The sequence below is a fragment of the Mastigoproctus giganteus genome, chromosome 11, assembly GCF_048544385.1.
Source record: "Mastigoproctus giganteus isolate SK-2022 chromosome 11, ASM4854438v1, whole genome shotgun sequence".
Classification (NCBI taxonomy): Eukaryota; Metazoa; Arthropoda; class Arachnida; order Uropygi; family Thelyphonidae; genus Mastigoproctus; species Mastigoproctus giganteus.
In genome coordinates, this window is record NC_143585.1 from 166,555,299 (window position 1) to 166,577,652 (window position 22,354).

Genomic DNA, 22,354 nt, shown 5'->3' on the forward strand with positions numbered 1-22,354 from the left:
TTTAGAGCCGTGGTGTTAGCTAGCAGCGCGGGCTGAAGTTAAGTTAGAGGAAAAAGACAAGATCAGCTTTCGAAATGTGGGCGAACGTCGGGTCCAAAATAAATAAAGTTATGAGGAACATTTTGGAAGCTTCAGGAATAAGAGAAAGGGCTGGAGATCCGGAGATCGGAAAGAGAAAAGCATAACAGGCTCAAGAAGATTCGAAATTGAAGAAATACCGCGCTTAGCGGACTGATTCGTCCTGGCAAACAAAGAAGGGAACTGTAAGTAGAAATTTTTCTAAAGGACGTTACTCTATTATTATTCCTCAGGACTATTGTCCTGAGGAATAATAATAATTTGCTAAAAAGAACCCCTTAAGAGGCAATCAGTTTTCCTAAAAATCCTTGACTTTCTACAAAATAGTAATTAAAAATGGAATGAGTCTGAACTCTAGGAAGAAAGATGCTTTATGGTGATCATCGTAAGGGCGATCATAAACGGGCGATCATGAATTGTAGCTGGGATTTATTATGAATAACTGCTTGTATAATTTTAGTATGATTAGCATATATAGAAATAGTACTTCACTGAAATTGATATTTTGAATCCCCATTAGTGTAAATTGTGTAATGAATGTTTTATTAAAAATTCCTTAATCATTACTAGTGTCTGGAGTGAGTTCTGTCACCCTACTGAATTTTCTAACCGGATTTGGAGTAGGGTTCCACTCAGAGGCCTAAATCAAACATTGATTAAAGTAAAAAATATTGGCTTTAGCTAAATTTTTAGCAATAGGCTTCAGCCAGAGAGAAAAAGAGAACGCCTACATGTTAATTAGTGAAAAAATACGCAAAATTTGATACCGTGATGCAGAAATCAATACCGATGTTTGTGTCTATGCTACATGTGCTGTACCAACAGGCCAACTCCCACTAATTGAAATATTTCTGAAATGTTGTTTTCTTTGGTTGTAAAATTATTTTATTTCTACCCGCTATTCTTTTTCGGAGATTAAGGTATTTGTAAGACTCGTGTCTTACAGAATTATTGTCGGTAACATAAAGTGTAACTTCTTGTTTGATTTTACAGCACGGGACGTCTCAGAATAAAACACCTATGTTCCTGTCTTTCCACCACTCGACATTATTTCCAGGTGGAATATTGACGAGTACTTCCATCCATTTGAAGCAGAAAACATTCTCCACTGTGCCGGAGCACTTTCCATGCAATAAAGGATTGTTTGATTTTACGAATGTTCATGAGAAGACACCAGTTTTCGAAGTTTGTAACGCATCTTATTTTATTTCTACCCGCTAAACGACGTTACTAAAGGACGTTACTCTATTATTATTCCTCAGGACTATTAGGAATAATAATAATTTGCTAAAAAGAACCCCTTAAGAGGCAATCAGTTTTCCTAAAAATCCCAGACTTTCTACAAAATAGTAATTAAAAATGGAATGAGTCTGAACTCTAGGAAGAAAGATGCTTTATGGTGATCGAATAGAAATACCAATAGAAATATTTTCTTGAAATTTCGTTAGAAGATCAAATATACATCCAGAAAAGGTGCTGTACCGATATTGATCCCTAAAAACAAAAAAGCGAACTTTTCCTCAAAAAAAAAAATCGAGGAAATTCATCAATAGATGAATTTCCCCGATTTTGTGTTAGTAGACACATTGAAGAAAGGAAGTACGATCTTTTCGTTTTTCAAAACAATCCGTTGCAATTCTTTCTGTCATGTTTTTTATGCCAAGAAACAGTTACGTGCATTATTTTATTATTATTATTATGATATATTTTTTTTTCCGCATCACACTGACAACGACTCTGTACTTTGTGCTTTCATTGCTTTCACAATACTTTTCAAAAAAGAAAGACACCGAAGTTATGTTTGAAACGAAATTCGTTTGGAAGAAGCCAGAGACCGTATGTGATTCTCATTTGTCAACGCCGACATTAGTTGTACTGTTGCAGTGGATATTCTTGAGCAGTTTTCCTACTACTGTTTTCATCTTATTTAACAATAATAAGGTTCTTTATTAATTTAAATTATGTACATTCCTGATTCCTCTCCACCCATACCTCCTCCCATATTTTTACACAGATAACCCAGAATCTACCAATAAATTGTCTCTGCAAGTGAACAAATTTGTATTTCGTTAACTAATGAAACAGTATTAAAATAGAAGCAATATTTACAATAAAAATAAGGTTCAGAACTGATCTTTCTGATTCTTATTATCATTCTTCTTATAAATGGCTATTCCTCAGATTGGGTTGATGTAAGAAGTGGGGTTCCCCAAGGATCAGTATTAGGACCACTGTTGTTTTTAATTTTCATAAACGACATTGATGAAGGGATAGAGGGCGTGATGTCTAAATTTGCAGATGATGTTAAAATTGGGAGAGTAGTTAATGATCACTGTCAAGCTGAGCTTCTTCAGAGAGACCTAGATAGACTTCAGGAATGGTCAGAAAAATGGCAGCTGTGCTTTAATCCAACAAAGTGTAAGGTATTACACCTGGGAAACAGTAATCCCAAAAAAACTTATTCACTTGGTGGAGTTCAACTAAACCCAGTACTGGAGGAAAGGGACTTGGGTGTTACGATACGGTCAGACATGAAATTCTCTGAGCATTGTAAACAGGTTGCAAGGAAGGCCCATGGTGTCCTATCGATGATCTATCGAACTTTTGCAAGTAGAGATAGGGACGTGATAATCCCATTATATAAGGCTTATGTTAGACCACACTTGGAATACTGTGTTCAAGTATGGAGACCGCACCTGAAGAAAGACATCGAGCTTCTTGAAAGGGTGCAAAGAAGGGTAACTCGCCTGGTGAGATCGGCAAAAGGGCGTCCTTATGAAGAAAGACTTCGAATATGTGGGTTGCAGAGTTTGGAAACTAGACACCTTAGAGGAGATTTGATTAAGGTGTTTAAGGCTCTGAGAGGCATCAGTAAAATGAATGAGGACAAAATTTTCAAGATTATAAATGATGCTAGAACTAGGGGACATAAATTCAAGTTACGGGGGGAAATATTTAGATTGGACTGCAGGAAGTTCTATTTTAGCCAGCGAGTTATAAATTACTGGAATAAGTTGCCTTCATGGGTGGTAGAGGCCGACAGTTTGGGGAAATTCAAAGGTCATCTGGATAGTACTTTCGGGTAAGGGAAGCGCATAGGATGATAGGTTTAATTTCCTTTTTATTTATTTTTTATTTTATTTTATTTATTTTTTTTATTTATTAATTATTATTATTTAGTTATTTATTTATTTATTTATTTTTTGTTTTTATCATTGTTTTGTTCGGATTTTTTTTTTTTTTTTTGGCTGGTGCAGCATAAGCCATAGGCTTTCTTGCACCTTGCGGCCGTTACTAATACTAATACTAATACTAATTATATAGTTCATCCCTGTTCGGACACATTTATTTTCCAATTTCAACACTTTGCTTTTATTTCTTTGCTGGAGTAGTCTTTTAATGACGTGTTGTACATAGTGTGCATAGTGTTAGGGTCAGGTGCCACCTGTGGTTTCCCACATCTGCGCCATACGTTCGCTGTGAAGGAATACAGTACTACCGTAAATGCCAGAAAAGTGTTGTGTGTTGTATATGACATATTGCGTTAGGTTCTGTTGTGTGTCCTGGCATTTGGCCGCAGGGCCCTGGTGGGACTCCACGTTGCCCGCACACACCACTAGGAGGTAGCCAATCTGCCCATTATTCTCTGGCTTGTCTCCGCCAGGGTCGCCAGAGCTTCCTGGACGGAGACAAAAAAAAAAAAGGTAGAGTCGGGGAACTACAGAGTGTATGCAAGAAAGGAGGGTATAGCTAGAAATATGGAGAATGTAGGCGAAGGTATCCTCCAAGTTATCAATGGAGCAATAAGCGCCATCAGTTGAAAGGGGAACCCGGGAAGGACGATAAATAAGACAGCAAGAGAGCCGTGTGCAAGTTGCCACTGAGGAATGAGGTGGTCCATACGCCAGTTGATCCTATCCAGGTTAAGATCGGTTGGCTAGTTAGGTTAGGATCAGATGTTTGGGTTGTTCCTATTTTGCATTGGCAATAGGGTCTTGTGAAGAGGGCTTGTGTAACTTGGTAAACTCATAGTAGTAGTTTTCTTCTGTGATGAATAAGTGTTCATTTCCTTGAGGGTTATCTTGTATACGAGTAAACAGGATGCTGCGGAGGTCCTCATAGTGTTGACAGGTATATACTAGATGGTTCCAGTCTTCTATTTCACCACATGCACAGTAGGGGTTGTCAATGATTCCCATGGATGTTAATTTATGGTTTATTGATCCGTATCCAGTAATGAGGTAGGTGGTATAAAGACCAGGAGAAAACCAAGTTGGAGATTTAGGAAATACGGCATTCACATAAGGTATAAATTTCTTTGTGATTGGGCCCTTGTCGGTAGCAGTCCATCTGTCCTGCCAGGTCTGAAGTAGTAGGATGGCAATTTTTTTCTTTTTCCTGCCTGATTTCATTCAGGTTATTGATGGAGTGTCCAAGGATAGTTGCTCGTATACTCCTGGATAGACAGTAGTGGAGGCCCCTTCGAATAACCTCCAGATCAAGCTGACCCGCAAGAACCTGAAGGGCTGGGTTCCTAACTGTGCAGCATGCCCTTGTAATAGTAAGAAGGATGGTGCGCTGGATGGTTCCCAGTTTACGTTTGTTGTTTTAAAGAGTTGCCCTGCGAAACCAGACCCCTGATCCATACGTTATGAAGGGAAGGAAGATTGATTTGTACAGAATCTTAAGGGTGCGTCGGTTTAATCCCCAATCACGACGACTCACCCGTGCAATGAGAGCAGTGTAGTTTCTCACTTTCGCGTGGAGGTGTGCAAGATGCGGAGAGAAAGTGAGCTTAGGGTCAAGTACTATTCCCAGTAGTTTTAACGTAGAAACTAGCTTGACGGTTTGGCCTTGAAGTTCGATAGTGGGGTTTCTAGTAGGCTGCAGTGATCCCTTCAGGAGAATGGATTGTGTCTTTTGGGGTGAGATTTGAAGTGCCTGGTTTCCTCTGGCTTCCAGGTTGTACAGGGGAGGCCTCATTTCCACCTCACAAATAAACTGCTCTATGTCAAACATCGTCTTCCCCAAAGTATAATAAACAAACCAATTAAGGCCAACCACCCCATGCACGGGGAGAATGTCTCCATCTATGCAAACCAAGGCGTACGCGCTTGTAATACGTCAAAAGGCGTTGGCAGGCGTTTTACGCCAGCTTACGTCGGCCTACCCGGCGTTCAAAGTGCCCGTCTAGTTTGCATGTTCGATACCCTCTGCTTCTTGAAAAACTTGGCGTTGGAAGGCGTCGCCGACGCCGCGCTTCAAGCGCTCGTCTAGTATAGTCCTTAGTCAGTTTTACTCGGTTTTTAGTCGGTTTTCGGATTTTTCAGTCAGATTAGACCTACCGTTAATAAATCTTTTATAGTAGTTCATCATTCCTAGCAGCTTTCTCTCACGTTTCTGGGTTGCTTCAGCCTGTGAATAGCCTCCGTGTTTCTTTATTAGGAATAACTCCTCTCCAAGATATAAAAAGGTAAAAGGTAAATACTGTATAGTGTATCTCACATATATGTATAGTGTATCTACTTCAGGGATGAGATATTGATATACATATATATTTTTTAACATTAAATTCGCATCCGAATATCTCTGGAATATATCCTCCAGCAGCTCTAAATATCTTTCTATTGTGTCTGAATAGACTAATATGTCTATTAGTCTAATATTTCTATTAGAAATATTAGACTAATAGACATTAGAAATATTAGACTAATATTTCTAATGCTTAATGAATACCGTACTTGGAATAATAGGGGTACTTATTCCAAGTACGGTATTCATTAAGCATTAGAAAGGGGCGGCAGAATTCTTAGCACCTTGAGGCATTCTCGTCATTGAATACTACTCAAATAGTGTTGAGAAGGAAAAGAGCTTCCTGTCCTCCTTAATTAGGGGAATTCGGAAATACCCTGAGTGCATATTAAATTTATATAGAAATTTGCCTCCTTTCTGCATAGTAGTTCATTTATGTTTGGTAAATGAAAATCAATCTGACGTGTCACAAGGTTTACTTCCCGCAAGTCTAAAAGTATTCTAAAACTCCTGTCGCTTTTCTTTACCATCAACAGAGAGCTATGTCATTTTAATATTGATCGTGCAATGATTCTTGCCTTTTCCATTTCGGAAATTTCCTTCCTCAAAATCTCTAGCTGAGCCTGAGGAATCCTATATTGGGTCGTATAAAACTGGCACTTCTTATGTAACATATGCCTAATGTTCCACTAAACTAGTGCATTTTAGATCTGTCATTTTATCGACAAACACATGATTGTGTATTGCATCATGATTTATTGACTAAGTTGTGGTATCCCTTCTATTTCTACCTGATTTATTTCGTTACTTTGCTCCTAGTCAGCTAATTCGCTATCACGACCAGATTCAGGGTGTTGTTCTGTCCTCTCCTCCCATACCTAAGCGTACTCTTACGTATGTCTATTGCCGCAACTTAGATCCATGCCTAATAACGTCATGCTTGGTGTTGTCTACTTTCGATGACACTAAAAACGGGTGTACTTCCGACCTTTTCTACTCTTCAAGCATTAATTTCCCTACCACTTTATAGTCAGTGTACAATTCAAAGGAGCTTACTCCCTTCAAGATGAAATAATTAAATAAATTTCCTGTTTATACTCCGGGACGACCATACCTAAGCGTACTCTTACGTACGCTTAGGTATGGTCGCAAATTAAATCCATGCCTAATAACGTCATGCTTGGTCAGAGGAGTTCACAAGATAGACAGAATACAAGAAACAGCACCGTATTCAGTAGTCACGGGCTTGAACCCCGGTCACTCAAGGCACGTGTACTTATGCACCCGCGCGCTTGACCACTAGGCTACGGCAATACTTCCACATCAGTATGTAGTGTCGCGCCTCTATCAATTAAGAATTTTCCTCCTACGCTCCTGATATTGCCATCTATGTACAGAAGTCCGTCGGATGTGTTCCTTTCAGTCACCGATTCTAAAATTATTTCGCCCCTTGCATCACCGCTAGTGGTACACTTTTACCTGGTCTCCTGTAAGATTTGGGATCTTACAGGAGACCAGGTAAAAGTAATAAATAAAAGGGATAATTTTAAATTAATTAGTTTAAAAAAAATTTATAACAAAATTTTTTGATTCTTCTTTGTGGTTAACTACAAATAATCTAATATAGGGCAAGTTAAGTCTTAAAAATGTGGCGTCTAAATCCGCATTCTATGCGGATTTATTCATTTGAAGTAGATTGCTAATTAGTTATGCCAATGTGAGCAAGTACAGAACAATTGGAATGTGACAATGCATGGCAAGTTGATTTCTAACAATAATGGTTCGGAATGCAGATGAGGCAGGAAAGATATGTTGGGAAAGGAATAAAGTCACCGTCCCAAATTAGCCATTAACCCATTGCATGTTTAGAGTAATGGAAAATAACTTAAGCTATGTAATGGAAATGGAAATGGAGTAATGGGAAATAACTTAAAATAACTTAGTCAAAAATTTTTGGTTTGTGAATGTCTGAAAAATAGTGTTGTAACGTCGTGTCCGAAAGAATGGTCAATACATTGTATGTATTGACCATTGTATGTATGTTCGTTCCCCTCATGGTCTGGTACATACAATGAAACTGACCGTAGAATGCATTTGGGAAACAGAAGGGCGTCTGTTTCTGACTATGAGGGGAACGAACCGGATTAAGGGATGTTCACTTTGTACAAATCGCAAATCCGCCCATTCATGGAATATTGTTCTCACATCTGGGGTGGTGCCCCCAAAACCTCTCTCTCTCAGGCTTCTAGATTCCATTCAGAAGAAGGCAGTTAGGTTAATTAATGACTCATCTGTAACAGAGTTTCTGCACTCTCTGTCTTTTCTGCAGATACTTCCATGGGCACTGTTCTTCTGAATTGGCTTCTATAATTCCCGCTCTCTCTTTCAAAACCTTCCGAACACGTGCTGACACCAGCCAACATCCATTTACTGTCCAACTTTATTCTTCTATTAATTGTAATATGTTCCTTTAAGTGCCTCACGGAAAATGCCGTAAAGGGATAGATATCCATAATAAATATTATATTTATTTATTTATTTAAAAAGACTCGTAAAAATTCCATACGTCATTGACGCGAGGTATTTTTATGAGTGGATTCGATCGGTGTGGATTCCAATCCAGGGACCTGAGTTGTTTCTCAATGGCTCTATTGCCTCTCTATATGATGCTTTTTTTTTTTCCAGTTCTTCTTTGAACATTACCAAACTATCATCCTCGACACTGTTGGAAACAATTCATTATATATATAGTATTTATTTTCGATTATGTGTGTCATCTGCAGGCAGACGAAGAAAAGAAAGAAAAGAAAAAAAAGAGTAAGAAGAAGCCTGAAGAACCTGCTGCAGCACCTGCACCAGTTCCAGCAGAAGTAACACCTGCACCACCTTCTGCACCTACAGAAGCGGCATCCCCAGCTACAGAAGCAGCACCGCCACCTGAAGCTCCGAAAGATTCCACTCCAGGAGAGCCTGTTTCAAAGAACGCTGAAGAACCAGCCCCGGTTGTTCGCTTGCCACCCCCTCCAAAAAAGAAACGAGCAGAAAGAACAGGATCTGCCATTTATGCTATGTTTTCAAACCGGAAAGTACAGGAATTCAATGAGGTAATTGAAGTGTCTCATATTTAAAAAGTGTTGTTTTGAATAACGGGATTATTTAAGTGGTAGTGTTTTCGGAAGGATGGTCTTTTTCATATAAGTTGCAGATGGCAATGCATAACACAGATTTAACGGAACAAAATTATGCTTATGCTGGACAGATAAATATGATTTGTAAACACAGTTAAATAATTACATAGATTACATAAATGCGTAGAATTACATAAATTATTCGACCTTGAGAATGTCGCGTGGGTGGGGGTAGGAGTAGCCAATGGGAGAATAGGGATGAGGTCACGTGGTAGAAGTAGACGGGCAATTGCACCACTACAAATGCACAGGTAAATAATTACATAGGTATGCGGGTCACGTGGTACAAGTGGACGAGGAAATTGCGTCACTATAATTTGAAGCAGCTTGCTGTAGTTTGACTGAGTATGGATTTTAAAAGGCATTTCATAGGGATTGCGCCCAATTGTACACTGGTGTGCAAAACTTAAGAACCAACATTATTTCTAAATGTTACAACCACAAAATCTTTACTTAAGGTAGTCTTTACTGATGAGAGTAGATTCAGTCTCAGCAGCGATTCTGGAGCTCAGCTAATCTGGCGAGAGGTTGGCACACGCTATCTCACTGCAAACATCACTGAAAGGGATCGATATGGCGGTCGAGGTGTTCTCGTCTGGGAAGGCGTTATCTTGAATGGACGTAAACAACTCCAGATACTGGAAGTCGGTACTGTAACCGGTGCACGCTACTGTACTGAAGTAATCCCCATGTGCATCTGTTCCAAGGTGCCCTTGGCCCCGAGTTCGTGTTTATGGATGATAACGCCATACCCCATCGCACTGCAACTGTTGATATGCTTTTGGAAAGTGAGGACATTGTTCGTATGGATTGGCCTGCCCGTTGCCGCCGTTCTAAATCCCATCGAACACATATGGGACGCTCTGGGGACACGCCTAGCGGCACGTCCACACCCACCTGAAAATGTTCACCAGCTGAAGATGGCGCTGACAGAGGAATGGACTGTTACCGCAAGAACTTATGAACAACATTGTTCTAAGTATGGACAGGTGGTTCAAAGCCTGCATCGACATTAGGAGTGGCCATATCTCCTACCGAGGACTACCTCTTTTCTTTGTTCCATCTTCGGCAGTGATTCATCTGTATCATGGCAGCCAGTGCTATGTTGCCATTTTTGAATAAAGCCCCTCTGTTCCGTTTTGTTTCCGTTCTTGCGTTGGTGTTGTTTCCTTCATCATTTCTGTACTTCACGAGGTTCCTTTGGTATGCTTTTCCCATATCCAGGCCATTCCTATGAGAAGCTGCGGGTGAAAACTTGACTGGTCCTTAAATTTTGCAAACCAGTATACTTATTGTACTTTGATTGTACAATAAGTATACTGGTTTGATTGTAAGTTTGATGGTAAGGCTTATGATTGTACAATCATAAGTCATAAGTACAATCATAAGCATTGTGCATGCTTATGATTGTACTTTAGTACAATCATAAGCATGCACAAGTAGAGGATGTACTTGTGCAGGCTTGTACTAATGACTTATTGATTGACTTATTGATTGCAGGCTTGTACTAATGACTTATTGATTGTACAATCATAAGTCATTAGTACAATCATAAGTCATAAGTACAATCATAAGCATTGTGCATGCTTATGATTGTACTTTAGTACAATCATCATCATCATCATCATCATCAGCCATTTTCAATCCACTGCAGGATGAAGGCCTCTCCAGCAACTTTCCAGTTCCTTCTGTTGTGAGCACTGGACATCCATTTACTACCCACAAACTCATGAATTTCATCTATCCATCTCCGCCTTTGTCTTCCAGGTTTTCTTCTAGCTCCTCTTGGATACCATTCTGTTATTTTCTTAGTCCATCTGTCATCATGTCTTCGAGCTATGTGTCCTGCCCAAGACCATTTTAGTTCTTTAGTTTTGATAAGAATGTCCTTTACTTGAGTTTGTTGCCTAATCCATGTGTTTCTCTTCTTATCTAACAGTCTGATTCCCAATATGATTCGTTCCATTCTTCGCTGTGTAGTTCTCAGCTTCTCTTCCATTCTTTTGGTGAGTGCCCAAGTTTCACTACCATAAGTCATGGTGGGGAGTATACATTGGTTCATTATTTTACGTTTCAGACAAACTGGGATATTGCTCTTCAGTATGTGACTATATTTCCTGAATGTTATCCATCCAAAATTTATTCTTCTCTTGACTTCCAGCCATTTATCATTATTACAGCTAATAACTTGTCCCAGATAAGTATATGACTCCACCTTTTAAATTACTGCTCCTTCAATCATTATTTCCCTTTCTGTGGCATACTTGTTCATCATTACTTTTGTTTTAGCCATATTCATCTTTAGTCCAAAATCCTTACTAGCTGTGCATAACTGATTAAGATTTTCCTCTAATTCTTTGGGATCATGGCTTATGACCACAATGTTATCTGCAAATCGTAAATGGTTTAGGTACTCTCCGTTCACATTAACTCCTTTCTGCGACCAGTCTAATCTTCTGAAAGCTTCCTCAAGGGCAGCAGTAAACAGCTTCGGAGATATTGTGTCTCCTTGTCGAACTCCTTTCTCAATTTTAAATTTGCTACTGTCTTTGTCAAGTCTAATAAAGGAGGTAGCACTCTCGTATATTTTCTTCAAAATCATAATATATGGGGTATCAATGCCTTGTCTTTCCAGTGCCCGAAACATTGCCTTATGCTGTATGGAGTCAAATGCCTTTTCATAATCCACAAATGCCAGGCATAATGGTGTTTTATATTCATTTGCTTTCTCCATTAGCTGTGATATTAGGTGAAGGTGATCCATAGTTGAGAATCCTGTCCTAAAGCCAGCTTGCTCTTTCGGTTGATTCTCATCAAGTATTCTTTCTAATCTGTTAGTAATGACCCTTGTGAACAACTTGTAGATGTGGGATAACAAGCTAATTGGTCTATAATTTCCAATTTCTGATTTATCTCCTTTCTTATGCAGCAAAACTATTATTGCATTATTCCACTGCTTAGGCGTCACACCTTTTCTAATGCACTTTGTGAAGAGCCTTGCCAGTTTTTGTGTTATGTCTCTTCCTCCCAATTTTAACAACTCTACAGTAACTTCATCTTCTCCCGAGGCTTTCTGATTCTTCATTTTCTTCAATGCATGTTCTACCTCATCAGGAAGAATATTGGGTATGTCGTATGTGTTGCTACTTTGCAATCCATCTTCCCCACTGCTGGCATCATTCCCCTGCTCCTTGTATAATTCTCTATAGTAGTCTTCTGCTATTTGAATTATGCCTTCTCTGCTGTTTATAAGTACATCATCGCTATTCTTCAGTTTCAGTATCATTTGTCTTTCTGTATTACTGCTCATGACTGCTGATTTAAATCCTTTGTTTTCCCTTAATGCTTGTTCTACTTTTCTTGTGTTAAATCTTCTTATGTCCTCTCTGAGTCTCTTTCTAATGGCTTTGCATAACTCAGTATACTCAATTTTCTCCCTGTCAGTGTTTTTCTTGCTTTTCATTTGTCGTCTTCTGTTCATCATGACAAGTGTTTCTTGACTAATTTTTTCTTCTTTGGATTTCTGTTTCCCTATAGGTTAGCATTAGCATTAGCATTAGCATTAGCATTAGCAGAGGCATATGATGCAAGAAAGCAAGCTTATTCAGCATCAGCCAAAAAAAACAAAAAAAAAAAAAAAAAACCCACTCCCATTTCACCCCTCCGTTCGTTCGAAATACCTGTCCAGTTGAGCTTTAAATTTGTTTAGGCTATCAACTTCAACAACCAGTGATGGAAGTCGGTTCCACCAACCAACCACCCGCTGGCCAAAGGCAAATTTCCGCACATCTATCCGACATCCGTCCTTCCTCAATTTGAATTTATGCCCTCTGAGGTGATTATTCTGAGAAAGATGAAGAATCCCATTGGCATTGAGCATGCTCAAACCATTCAAAGCCTTATACACCTCTATCAGATCACCTCGCCGGTGCCTAGTCTCCAGACTCTGTAATTTGCAAAACTTAAGCCTTTCTTCGTAAGAGCAACCCTTTGTTCCATTTACTAATCTTGTTGCCCTTCTCTGTACCCGTTCCAGCAGCTCTACATCCTTCTTGAAATGAGGCCTCCAGACCTGTATACAGTACTCAAGATGTGGCCTTACCATTGCCTTATACAATGGAATAATCACCTCCTTATCCCTGCTAGAAAAATTCCTGTATATCATTGACAAGACACCATGAGCTACTCTTGCAGCTCGTCTGCACTGCTCAGAGAACTTCATATCTGCCTGCACAATTACCCCCAGGTCCTTTTCATTCTCCACCACTGTCAGTGTAGTACCGCAGAGTTGATACGTTGCTCTGGGGTTACTGTTTCCCATATGCAGCACTTTACATTTGTCGATGTTAAACCTCATTTGCCACCTCTCAGCCCATCTGTTCAACCTGTCCAGATCCTGTTGCAGCAGCATAGCGTCAGTATTGTCCTTAACGACCCTGCCAACCTTTGTATCATCTGCAAACTTGGACATTAAACTTGATATCCCATCATCAATATCATTCATAAACACCGAAAACAACAACGGACCCAACACTGAACCTTGAGGAACTCCACTAATAACATTAGTCCACGTTGAGCAGTGTCCATTGATTACCACTCTCTGTCTTCTGCCACTCAACCATCCCCTTATCCATAGCAGCAATTTGCCTCCAATGCCACACTGCTCCAATTTGTGCAGCAGTCTTCCATGTGCAACAGTATCAAAAGCCTTTCTAAGATCCAAATATATAATATCAAAGTTATTCCCTGCATCCAGTTCTTTTGTGACTACATCATAGTATCCAATCAAATTGGTCAGGCAAGACCTGCCCTTAACAAAACCATGCTGCGTCTGAGCTATAACTGAATTCTTGTCTAGATGATCCTGCAGTGCTTCTTTAACCAGTGCCTCCATTAATTTACCTGGAACAGAAGTTAAACTAACAGGTCTATAATTACTTGTGTCAGCCTTTGAACCTCCTTTGTGAATTGGGGTCACATTTGCACATCTCCAGTCCATAGGTACCTCCCCTGAGTCCAAGGAAGCTCTCATAATTATGGCTAAGGGTTTGCTTACTTCCTTTGCTGCCTCCTTTAATATAACTGGATAGATCCCATCCACCCCAGGTGCCTTTTTTATGTTTATCCCCAACAATCTCTCCTCCACTTTCCTCTCAGTTATTACAAAATCATCCAGCTCACTGCCAATGTTTACTTTACCTACATCATTCTCCTTCCTGAATAACTCCTCATGCGTGAATGTAGATGCAAAATACTCGTTTAGATTGTTAGCCACCTGAGCAGGATCCTCAACTGTTGAACCATCAATATCCAGTGGACCAATCTGATTCATCCCTTTCCTTTTCGAGTTCAAGTATGTAAAGAACTCTTTTCTGTTTTTCTTTGCATCCTTTGCCAAGGATTTTTCATAGTCTGCCTTTGCCTGCCTAATCTCCTTTGTGACTTGGTTACAGACCAACTTATATCTATCATAGGCTTCCATGTCACCCATTAATTTGTATGTATCCCATGCATTTTTCTTCTCTGCCACATGTCTCATTAGTTCATCTGACAACCATTTAGGCCTAAACCTTGAACAATATTTCTTAGTTGGTATGTAAAGCCTGGTAGCCTCCAAGATTAGTTCCTTGAATGCTTCCCATTTTGAGTTTGCTGTTGGTAACATCATCAGTTGGTCCCACTGTATAGAATTTAAATACTGTCTCAGACCATCATAGTCGCCTTTACGAAAACAAAAACCCTTCCCTTTACCTCTGATGGTAGTTACCTCCTTGAGTAAATCCCACTTCAACACACTGTGATCACTGCCACCTAGTGGTTCATTTATCTGCAGGTTCTTAATGCATGAGGAATCACTACTGATAATCAGATCAAGAGTATTGCTCCCTCTCGTTGCCTCACGAACATGCTGATGTAGAAAACAATCATCCAATAAATCCACAAAAGCCTTGCTAGTGTGCGAGTGACCAACCCACAAATTCCAGTCAATATCTGGGAAATTAAAGTCCCCCATTATAAGACTCTCTGATTTACTGGCCCACTCTATTTCCCTGTACAATATCTTATTATACTCATCAGAGTCATTAGGCCTATAGCACACTCCTACTCTCAATTTTGATTTCCCTATGCTTATGTCACACCAAACTGACTCGACGCTGCCCTGTCCATCGATGTCGACTGGCTTCACTTCCTTGGACTTTATGTGTTTCTTAATTAATAGCATAACCCCTCCTCCCCTCCTGTCCTGTCTATCCTTTCTATACACATTGTATTCCCCAAATTCCAGTTCCGCATTACTTATATCTGTGTGACACCACGTCTCTGATATCCCAACAATATCTGCCTTTGATGTTTTGAGCAATACCTCAAATTCATCAAATTTATTTACCAAACTCCTAGCATTGGTGTACACGCAGGTATACATGCACCTGTTTCTATTCTTAGCTACCCTAACACAACCCATGTGTTTACTTGTACCGCAATGACTCCCAGCAGTCTCTGAAATATCCTGCATCCTGTTTTTCAGACTTCTGCTCATTTCAATAGAAGCAGTGCAAGAATCACTTCCACCTCTGCCACTGGCTACTGTTAATCTATTAGTCCTTGTATCCCCCCAACTAGCAGTTTTCCGACCCACCTAACACTGCCTCGACAGCATCAGCAAAAATTCTTGCACCCTTTCTATTTAAGTGTATCCCATCCCTGTAGAAGCAATCTCTCCTGTTAACAAGTACAGTCCAGGCTGAAAAAAATTCTACCCCTTGAGCCTTGCACAATCCCTCCAGGGCCGAATTGATCGACAAGGCTCTCATCATATATTCCCTCCTATCGTGTCTGGGCAGAATTGCAGACACTTTCAAGTTCAACCCTAATTCACGGCTTTTTTTCAACAGTGACCTGTACTTGCTAAGTAATTCCGCCGGTCTCCTACTCTTAATATCATTAGTGCCAACGTGTACAACTATATCACCTTTTGTGCCCTTAAAAGATGATATCCGTTCTACAACGTCATCAACCTTTGCCCCTGGCAGACATACCCTGGTCCTATTCCACCTATCCTTTTTACAAAGGATGTTCCCCGTTTCCCTGACAATAGAGTCTTGGGCTTTATCACTTTCAAAAAGTTGCAATATTCCTCGTCGATATCTTGGTCCTCAGCAGTCTGCAGAAGCTCATACTTGTTCTTAAGTTCCAGTACATACTGCTTTTTCTCCTCCTCTGTTATCTCAAAGACCTTTGTATTATTTACTCGAGTCAGTTTTTTCCTTTCCTTTCCTACATCTATATCAAGTGTACATCTTACCATTCTGTGATCACTTCCAACATTTACCTTATTCAGGACGGTAACATCATTCACAATATATCTTCTGTTAGTGAGGATGAAGTCGATTTCATTAGTAGTTAATCCATTTGGACTCTTCCATGTCCACTTTCTGTTCACCCTTTTCTTGAAAAAAGTGTTCATTACTGACAGTCCTTGAGATTCTGCAAATTCCACAAGTCTTTCACCTCTTTCATTTCTTTCACCAATTCCAAAATTTCCTATAGTTCCCCTTTCTTCGCTGTTTTGTCTTTTTCCAACCTTAGCATTGAAGTCCCCCATAATAATAGTGTAGTGGGTTTTCTGCTCATCTAGAAGACTCTCAATTTCGGTGTACATTTCTTCAACCTCTTCATCATCATGGCTCGATGTTGGTGCATAAATCATTATAATCTTTAGCTTGTATCTCTTAGAAATCTTGAGTATTAGTCTTGAGTATTAGTACAATCATAAGCATGCACAAGTACAGGATGTACTTGTGCAGGCTTGAAGTCGAGTATATGAGTCAATATATGCATATTTAGCAGTAGATTATGGCAACTTATACACTTATAATCTACTGCTAAATATATGCATATTTAGCAGTAGATTATGACTACTTACACAGATTATGACTTACTTATGCATTTTGTAAAAAGTAAATTATTAAGAAGCATTTTAATTAAATACAATTTTCTCATTGCAGGCATTCCAACTTATTGATCAAGACAAAGATGGCTTCATCTCCATGGATGATTTGCGTTTTACATTTGAAAGTTTAGGTAAGTTGTGAACTAAAAGATTTAAGGCTGAAAGCCCTAAAATCTTTTAGTTCACTGAAAATTCACTAATTAACGAACAAGTTAGTGCATGGCGTCATATTAGTTCGTAGGCGAGTTGATATTGTGAGGGTGGGGTGGTGTTTATTATGTGTTTTCTTGTCTCTATATTTCTATTTTATTTATTATTAAGCTCCCTTATCTTAAAAATCCCCTTTCTCATTTATTATTATTTATATTCTTACTATACCCCACTTTGCATCTGACTTGTTATCTCACAGAAGAAACTGGCTCTAGGGAATAGCAGTGGTTATGTCCCCCTCTTTGTTTGTTCAGGCTGAGTATTAGAATGACAAACACAGTTTCTCTACAATATATACAATTAGTTTATTATACATATTTACAAAAAAAAAGAAATCTAGCAAATCATTACACATTATTCACTTGATATTAGTACATGGCATGGATTTTGATCCTGGTCATTAGGCTTTCCTATACATCATCTTCTTCTGGCCATTGGGCCAGTAACACTCTCTTGCGTTTACATATATATATATATATATATATTTTATATATATATATATATATATTTTTTTTTTTTCAATTAAAGTTCATTAAACAATCACAGTTATTTCTACAGTTATTACACATTCTTTCCTTTAATCTTTCGCTAATACAGTTATCTTCTTCTTAAGCTAACTGTCCAACTGATAAGTTTCTCTAGACCAGTCTCACCTTAACTAATAAAGCTACCATTTAAATTTTGATAGTTCTGTCTCACCTTTGGATTTTCAAGGAAAATCTCGGCTATCTGCGGTTAGCAGTGCCACTCCTCTACTTCTGGGACGTTATACAGGTTAACATAACTCTATCAGCTCTATTGATTAACCCTTCCAAAAAGTTGTTATTCTACATTCATTAAAGTTAGGCAGATGAAACGTAACTATGAACTACCTTCTTATTAATCAATCCTTATGACATTTCTGCGCTTATATATAGAATAAGTATTGAATTATTTACATGCATCCCAAAAGAATTCCCTTTAACCATTATCTATAATAATATTTATGCATTTTATTATATTTATGATAAATAAATAAATATTATTTATGGATAAATAATATTTATGCATTTTTCAGGCAAAGAAGTTGACGATGCTGACTTAGAACTGATGGTTAAAGAAGCTCCAGGACCAATAAACTTTACAATGTTTCTAACAATATTTGGAGACCGGATATCAGGTAACATTTTTGAAAGTAATAAAAATAAACAGTGTAGGTTAATATCATGGTATAAAATATGCAGTTTCGTATGCGTTTCAATAACTTTCTTATTCATGATGCATTATGTAAAAGTCTTTCTACACTGCTCGACAAATTAAACAGAACAAAATGTTTTTCATGGATATTTTATTGTGAATAGTGTCTCCGAAGGAGAATATCTGATATAGAAGGGATCCCAGCATGCAAATGCTGAGCACCGAATAGAAATCGATCTAACACCTTACACTAAATCGATCTAACACCTCTAGTGTTAGGAATGTCTATAAAAACATGAATCAGATAACATTTTTGCGGGTTACAACAGCATCACATCATTCCCGTTTTTTGATTTGCTCATTGGGACAGCCACATCTCATTTACTCAGGATGGCAAGCCAATGGTGTTTAATGATTCTTTGAGATGGCAGGCCGCTGGACTAATTGAAGCCGCCCAGCTTCAAGTGACCTTCGACTTGGATAGTTGGTAATCTGTCCAAGTAATAAGACATTTACTTGTACGAGGCTAAACGATATCACTATGTTTTCCTGACTTCTATCTCCTGCTGGTCCTGAGGCGGAATCATTTGCTCCTGTGTAGAATCTACTGTGGCCGACAGAAAAACTGCATCACTTGTGAATTTTGCAAATAATGTGCTTTGAGCATTGTGGGTTGCAGAAATGTTCGAAATGCATTAGTTAGATGGGATATATATCTCTGTGAATATATCCAATAAAAAGACTCCACTAAATATCTTCCCAAAGGATAAAATGCGTAATTAACGGAAATATGAGAAATCATGCAAATGGAAATCATGACAACCAACCACACATTTCATTGCATTTACGTGTACAAACTGAAATGACCAGTTAACGTAATAGTATTATGTACTATTATGTAATAGGGATCACTGTAAATCAGCAAAATAAGTCCTCAATAGTATTATGTAAATCAGCAAAATAAGTCCTCAATATTTTGTTGCTCCTCTTTCAGCTGCAATTAAATTATAATTTATTTGATATTTTATAATATTAATATTAAATATAATATTATATATACCTGTATATCATTTTGATTGCTACCTCTAGTATACCCTTATGCCTTATAAGTATACCCATACATGTCCATAACGACAAACTAAAACTAATTAGATTAACGATCTGACATAGAGTTAATCAACTTCTGGATATACGGTTGCCTGATTTCGTGGTACCACACCTTTACAATTCTCTCCTGCAGCTGGATCTTACTTGTTGGCTTCTTCTGAGCAATTTTAGACATTATGTACCAGCAATTTTGTGAACTGTTGCCGGGCCAGTCCAACACTGTAATGCCAGCATCTCTGAGGTATGACTGCACCTTAAGGGAGAAAAATGAGGGAAAACATTGGCGTAAGTATGTTTTGAGCCTTGTGAGACAAGAAAACAAACTCATTATTAAATCTAAATAACTAAAACTTACTAATTTTGTTGTGCTGAGCCTTGTTGAAAAATCCAGTTTTGGACGTTTGTGTAGTGATCCCTAAGAACGGGTTTCAGGCACACCTCCAAGATAGCGGTGTAAGTTTCTGCATTCACCGTTCCGTTAATAAACTTAATTCGCCTTTGCTTGCTATGCATCCCAGACCTGCGGGGAACTTTAATAGTCGGTGTTATGCAGCCAGGATGGTATGCCTCCGATTTTCGTCTTCTGACATATCGCTTCTCATCGGAGCCGGGCAGGTTGAATTTCGATTCGTCAGAAAAGATGACGGTGTCCATTGCTCTTTTGTCCATGAAACATGCGTTTTAACCCAAGCAAGTCGTTTCTTCCTCATTTGTTGGGTCAACAAAGGCTTCTTCTTCTTCTTCTTCTTGGGCCGATGGGCATGCAGGCCACATTCCGAAAGCCGTCTTTAGATAGTTCGTACATTTGTTTCAATACCAGAGGCCACCTCAAAGTCCAGTTTTAGATCAGGAGCACTAGCATGGCGATTACGAAGGTATAGCCGTTTCAAATATCGATCTTGGGAAGGCGTAGTCACTCTTTTACGGCCTGATCCAGGTCTTCTTTTCACATCACCGGTTTCACGCTTCAATTTCAGCACCCGGGATACTGTTGACTGGTAGCAGTCTATTTTATCAGCGATAACACGCGTAGAAAGCCCTTCCTGGGCTTTCTACGCGTGTACAACAACACAGTGGAGCAACAGCTACACTTTTTTTTTCTTGACTTATTCCTCCGCAGAACAGGATACTAATGAGCGTGTATACCCTTCCAACGCCGTATTGCAATAGAAGCGTTATCTGACACAATACTTTTGCTTTGCGACAAACAAAACGACTGTAATCAAACAATATCTTATACGTTTCACTAAAAATGTTACTTCTTTTAAGGTGATGTAGTTTTTTTGTACGCCAATGTATATCTCTTCTTTCTCTTAATTCATTAATCCCCCTTTTAATTTATGTTTTTTCCTTTTGTTTGACTTGTAAACGTGCTGAACAATGAGGGGTACACAACTAGCTGAAATTCCACGAAAAACCATAAATCTCTAATCATGTTTAATCCTCTGTATTTTTGAATCAACAGTCTAACAAAACAATAAAGAGCTGTATTTATTTTTACATAATTTTGATATTAATTCACATTCTATTGGTTCTGTTAAGTGTATAGATTAAGAAATTATTTTTTCAGATCTAATTTTTTAAAACTTCCTACATCACCGTTCTGCTATTGCCACAGAAATGAGAAAACACAGATATATTCCCGTAAAATTAACAATTTTTTTTCTGATTCTCATTCTGTGGGGATGTAATGTGTTTTTTAACCCTTAGGGAATGACACTAAGTGTTAAATGTATATACGTTTTGCTACTGCCGCTAACGACGTTTCTTTCCTACACATTTGTTAATATTCTGACTAGTACATTCTAACACAAATAAAACAGATTGAACATTCATATCTAAACTAATTTTTCATTCAAGACACAGTTTTCAGTGAATTTACCAGAGGATTTCAGTGAATCGCTAGAGGTCTATAATAATAACACTGACTTTAATTCTGGAAGATTTTTTTTTTTTTTTTTTTTCGGTCGGCATTTGAAACTTCACAAGACATATGAAAGATAGCACTTGTTTGTCCATAAAATCTTCACTGAAAATGGAAAAGTTTGAGAAAACTACATTGTACAGTTCTTACCTATAAAAATTGCGTTATTTGCGTGTCCAACCATAAAATGTCTCGTTATATTCTTTTCGATAGTTAGAATTTGTACGAAATCAAACTTTTGTAACAAAGTTTATCTTTCGGGATGGACCCAGGGCTCGCCGTTGCCCCTACTGATTCGATTTGCGTAAACGTAACGCGATTCACCCACCTTTCAATCCAACCCGATGGTTTTTATGCTTCTCACCTCAAAAATCGAGCAAAACGAGTGTAAAATAGTTCATACCGACTCGTTGGTAATATTGAAAGTAGACATATTTAGAAATAAATGTCATAAAGCTACACTGACTAGCTTAAAATCAACACCCGTTGACTAGCTGATGGGAGAAAAGTAACCTTCAACCTCTGCAACTGCGAATGGATCCTTTTGGTGGAAATCACCAGGAGCATGTGACATAATTGTGAACATAGTAATAAGACATTTTACACCACAAAACAGTAACAAGCTGAGATTTTTCATAAATAATTTTCCACTTATCCATCAACATTTTGTACCCGTTCACAAGAAACGTGAAAAAATCAACTAAAAATTATTAATTTTAAGCATTTTCCGTATACTATAAGATAAATCCATGCCGGGGGGAGGGGAAAGATAGGACCATGTTTCAGTGGTATTGGTGTTCCCATTTGGGATATCGCTCATGGGACCAGGTCCCATCCAGTTTAGTCAAGTCATGTCAAGTCCGGTGGTTTGTCACTGTTGGTCAAGTCTTGTCCAGGTAGTAGAGATGTCAATTCCGGGATCCTATCAAATGTAGTGATCAGGTTCCTTCAGGATTTCAGAAGTGATGGGAAAAAAAAAAAAAAGAAACACTGTCTTTTCCTTATTCTTTGAGCCTTTGTCACAGAGGGTTGCCCGTTGTTGTCAGGGTTGCTGATCTTTGGCCAGTTCTGGCGGAATTTGCTGGTTCCAGTTACTGTCCAGTCCCTTGCTCAGTTCGTGCCTTGAGCTGGTATTTCTTTCTGATCACGTTTGTCTGCTTTCCTTGCACTCGACGTGCTAGTCCACAG

The 22,354-nt window shown here is 38.7% G+C and overlaps 1 protein-coding gene across 1 annotated transcript in view; it reads left to right on the plus strand.

The window, feature by feature from the left end:
- The window catches only part of LOC150078558 (myosin regulatory light chain RLC-A-like), an 85,694-nt gene that overhangs the window by 19,478 nt on the left and 43,862 nt on the right, over positions 1-22,354 (plus strand). The window contains exons 2-4 of the mRNA XM_090385349.1: positions 8,394-8,714; positions 16,805-16,880; positions 18,017-18,118. Coding sequence (XP_090241475.1) covers positions 8,394-8,714; positions 16,805-16,880; positions 18,017-18,118 — 499 coding nt within the window. The remainder of the gene's footprint in view (positions 1-8,393; positions 8,715-16,804; positions 16,881-18,016; positions 18,119-22,354) is intronic.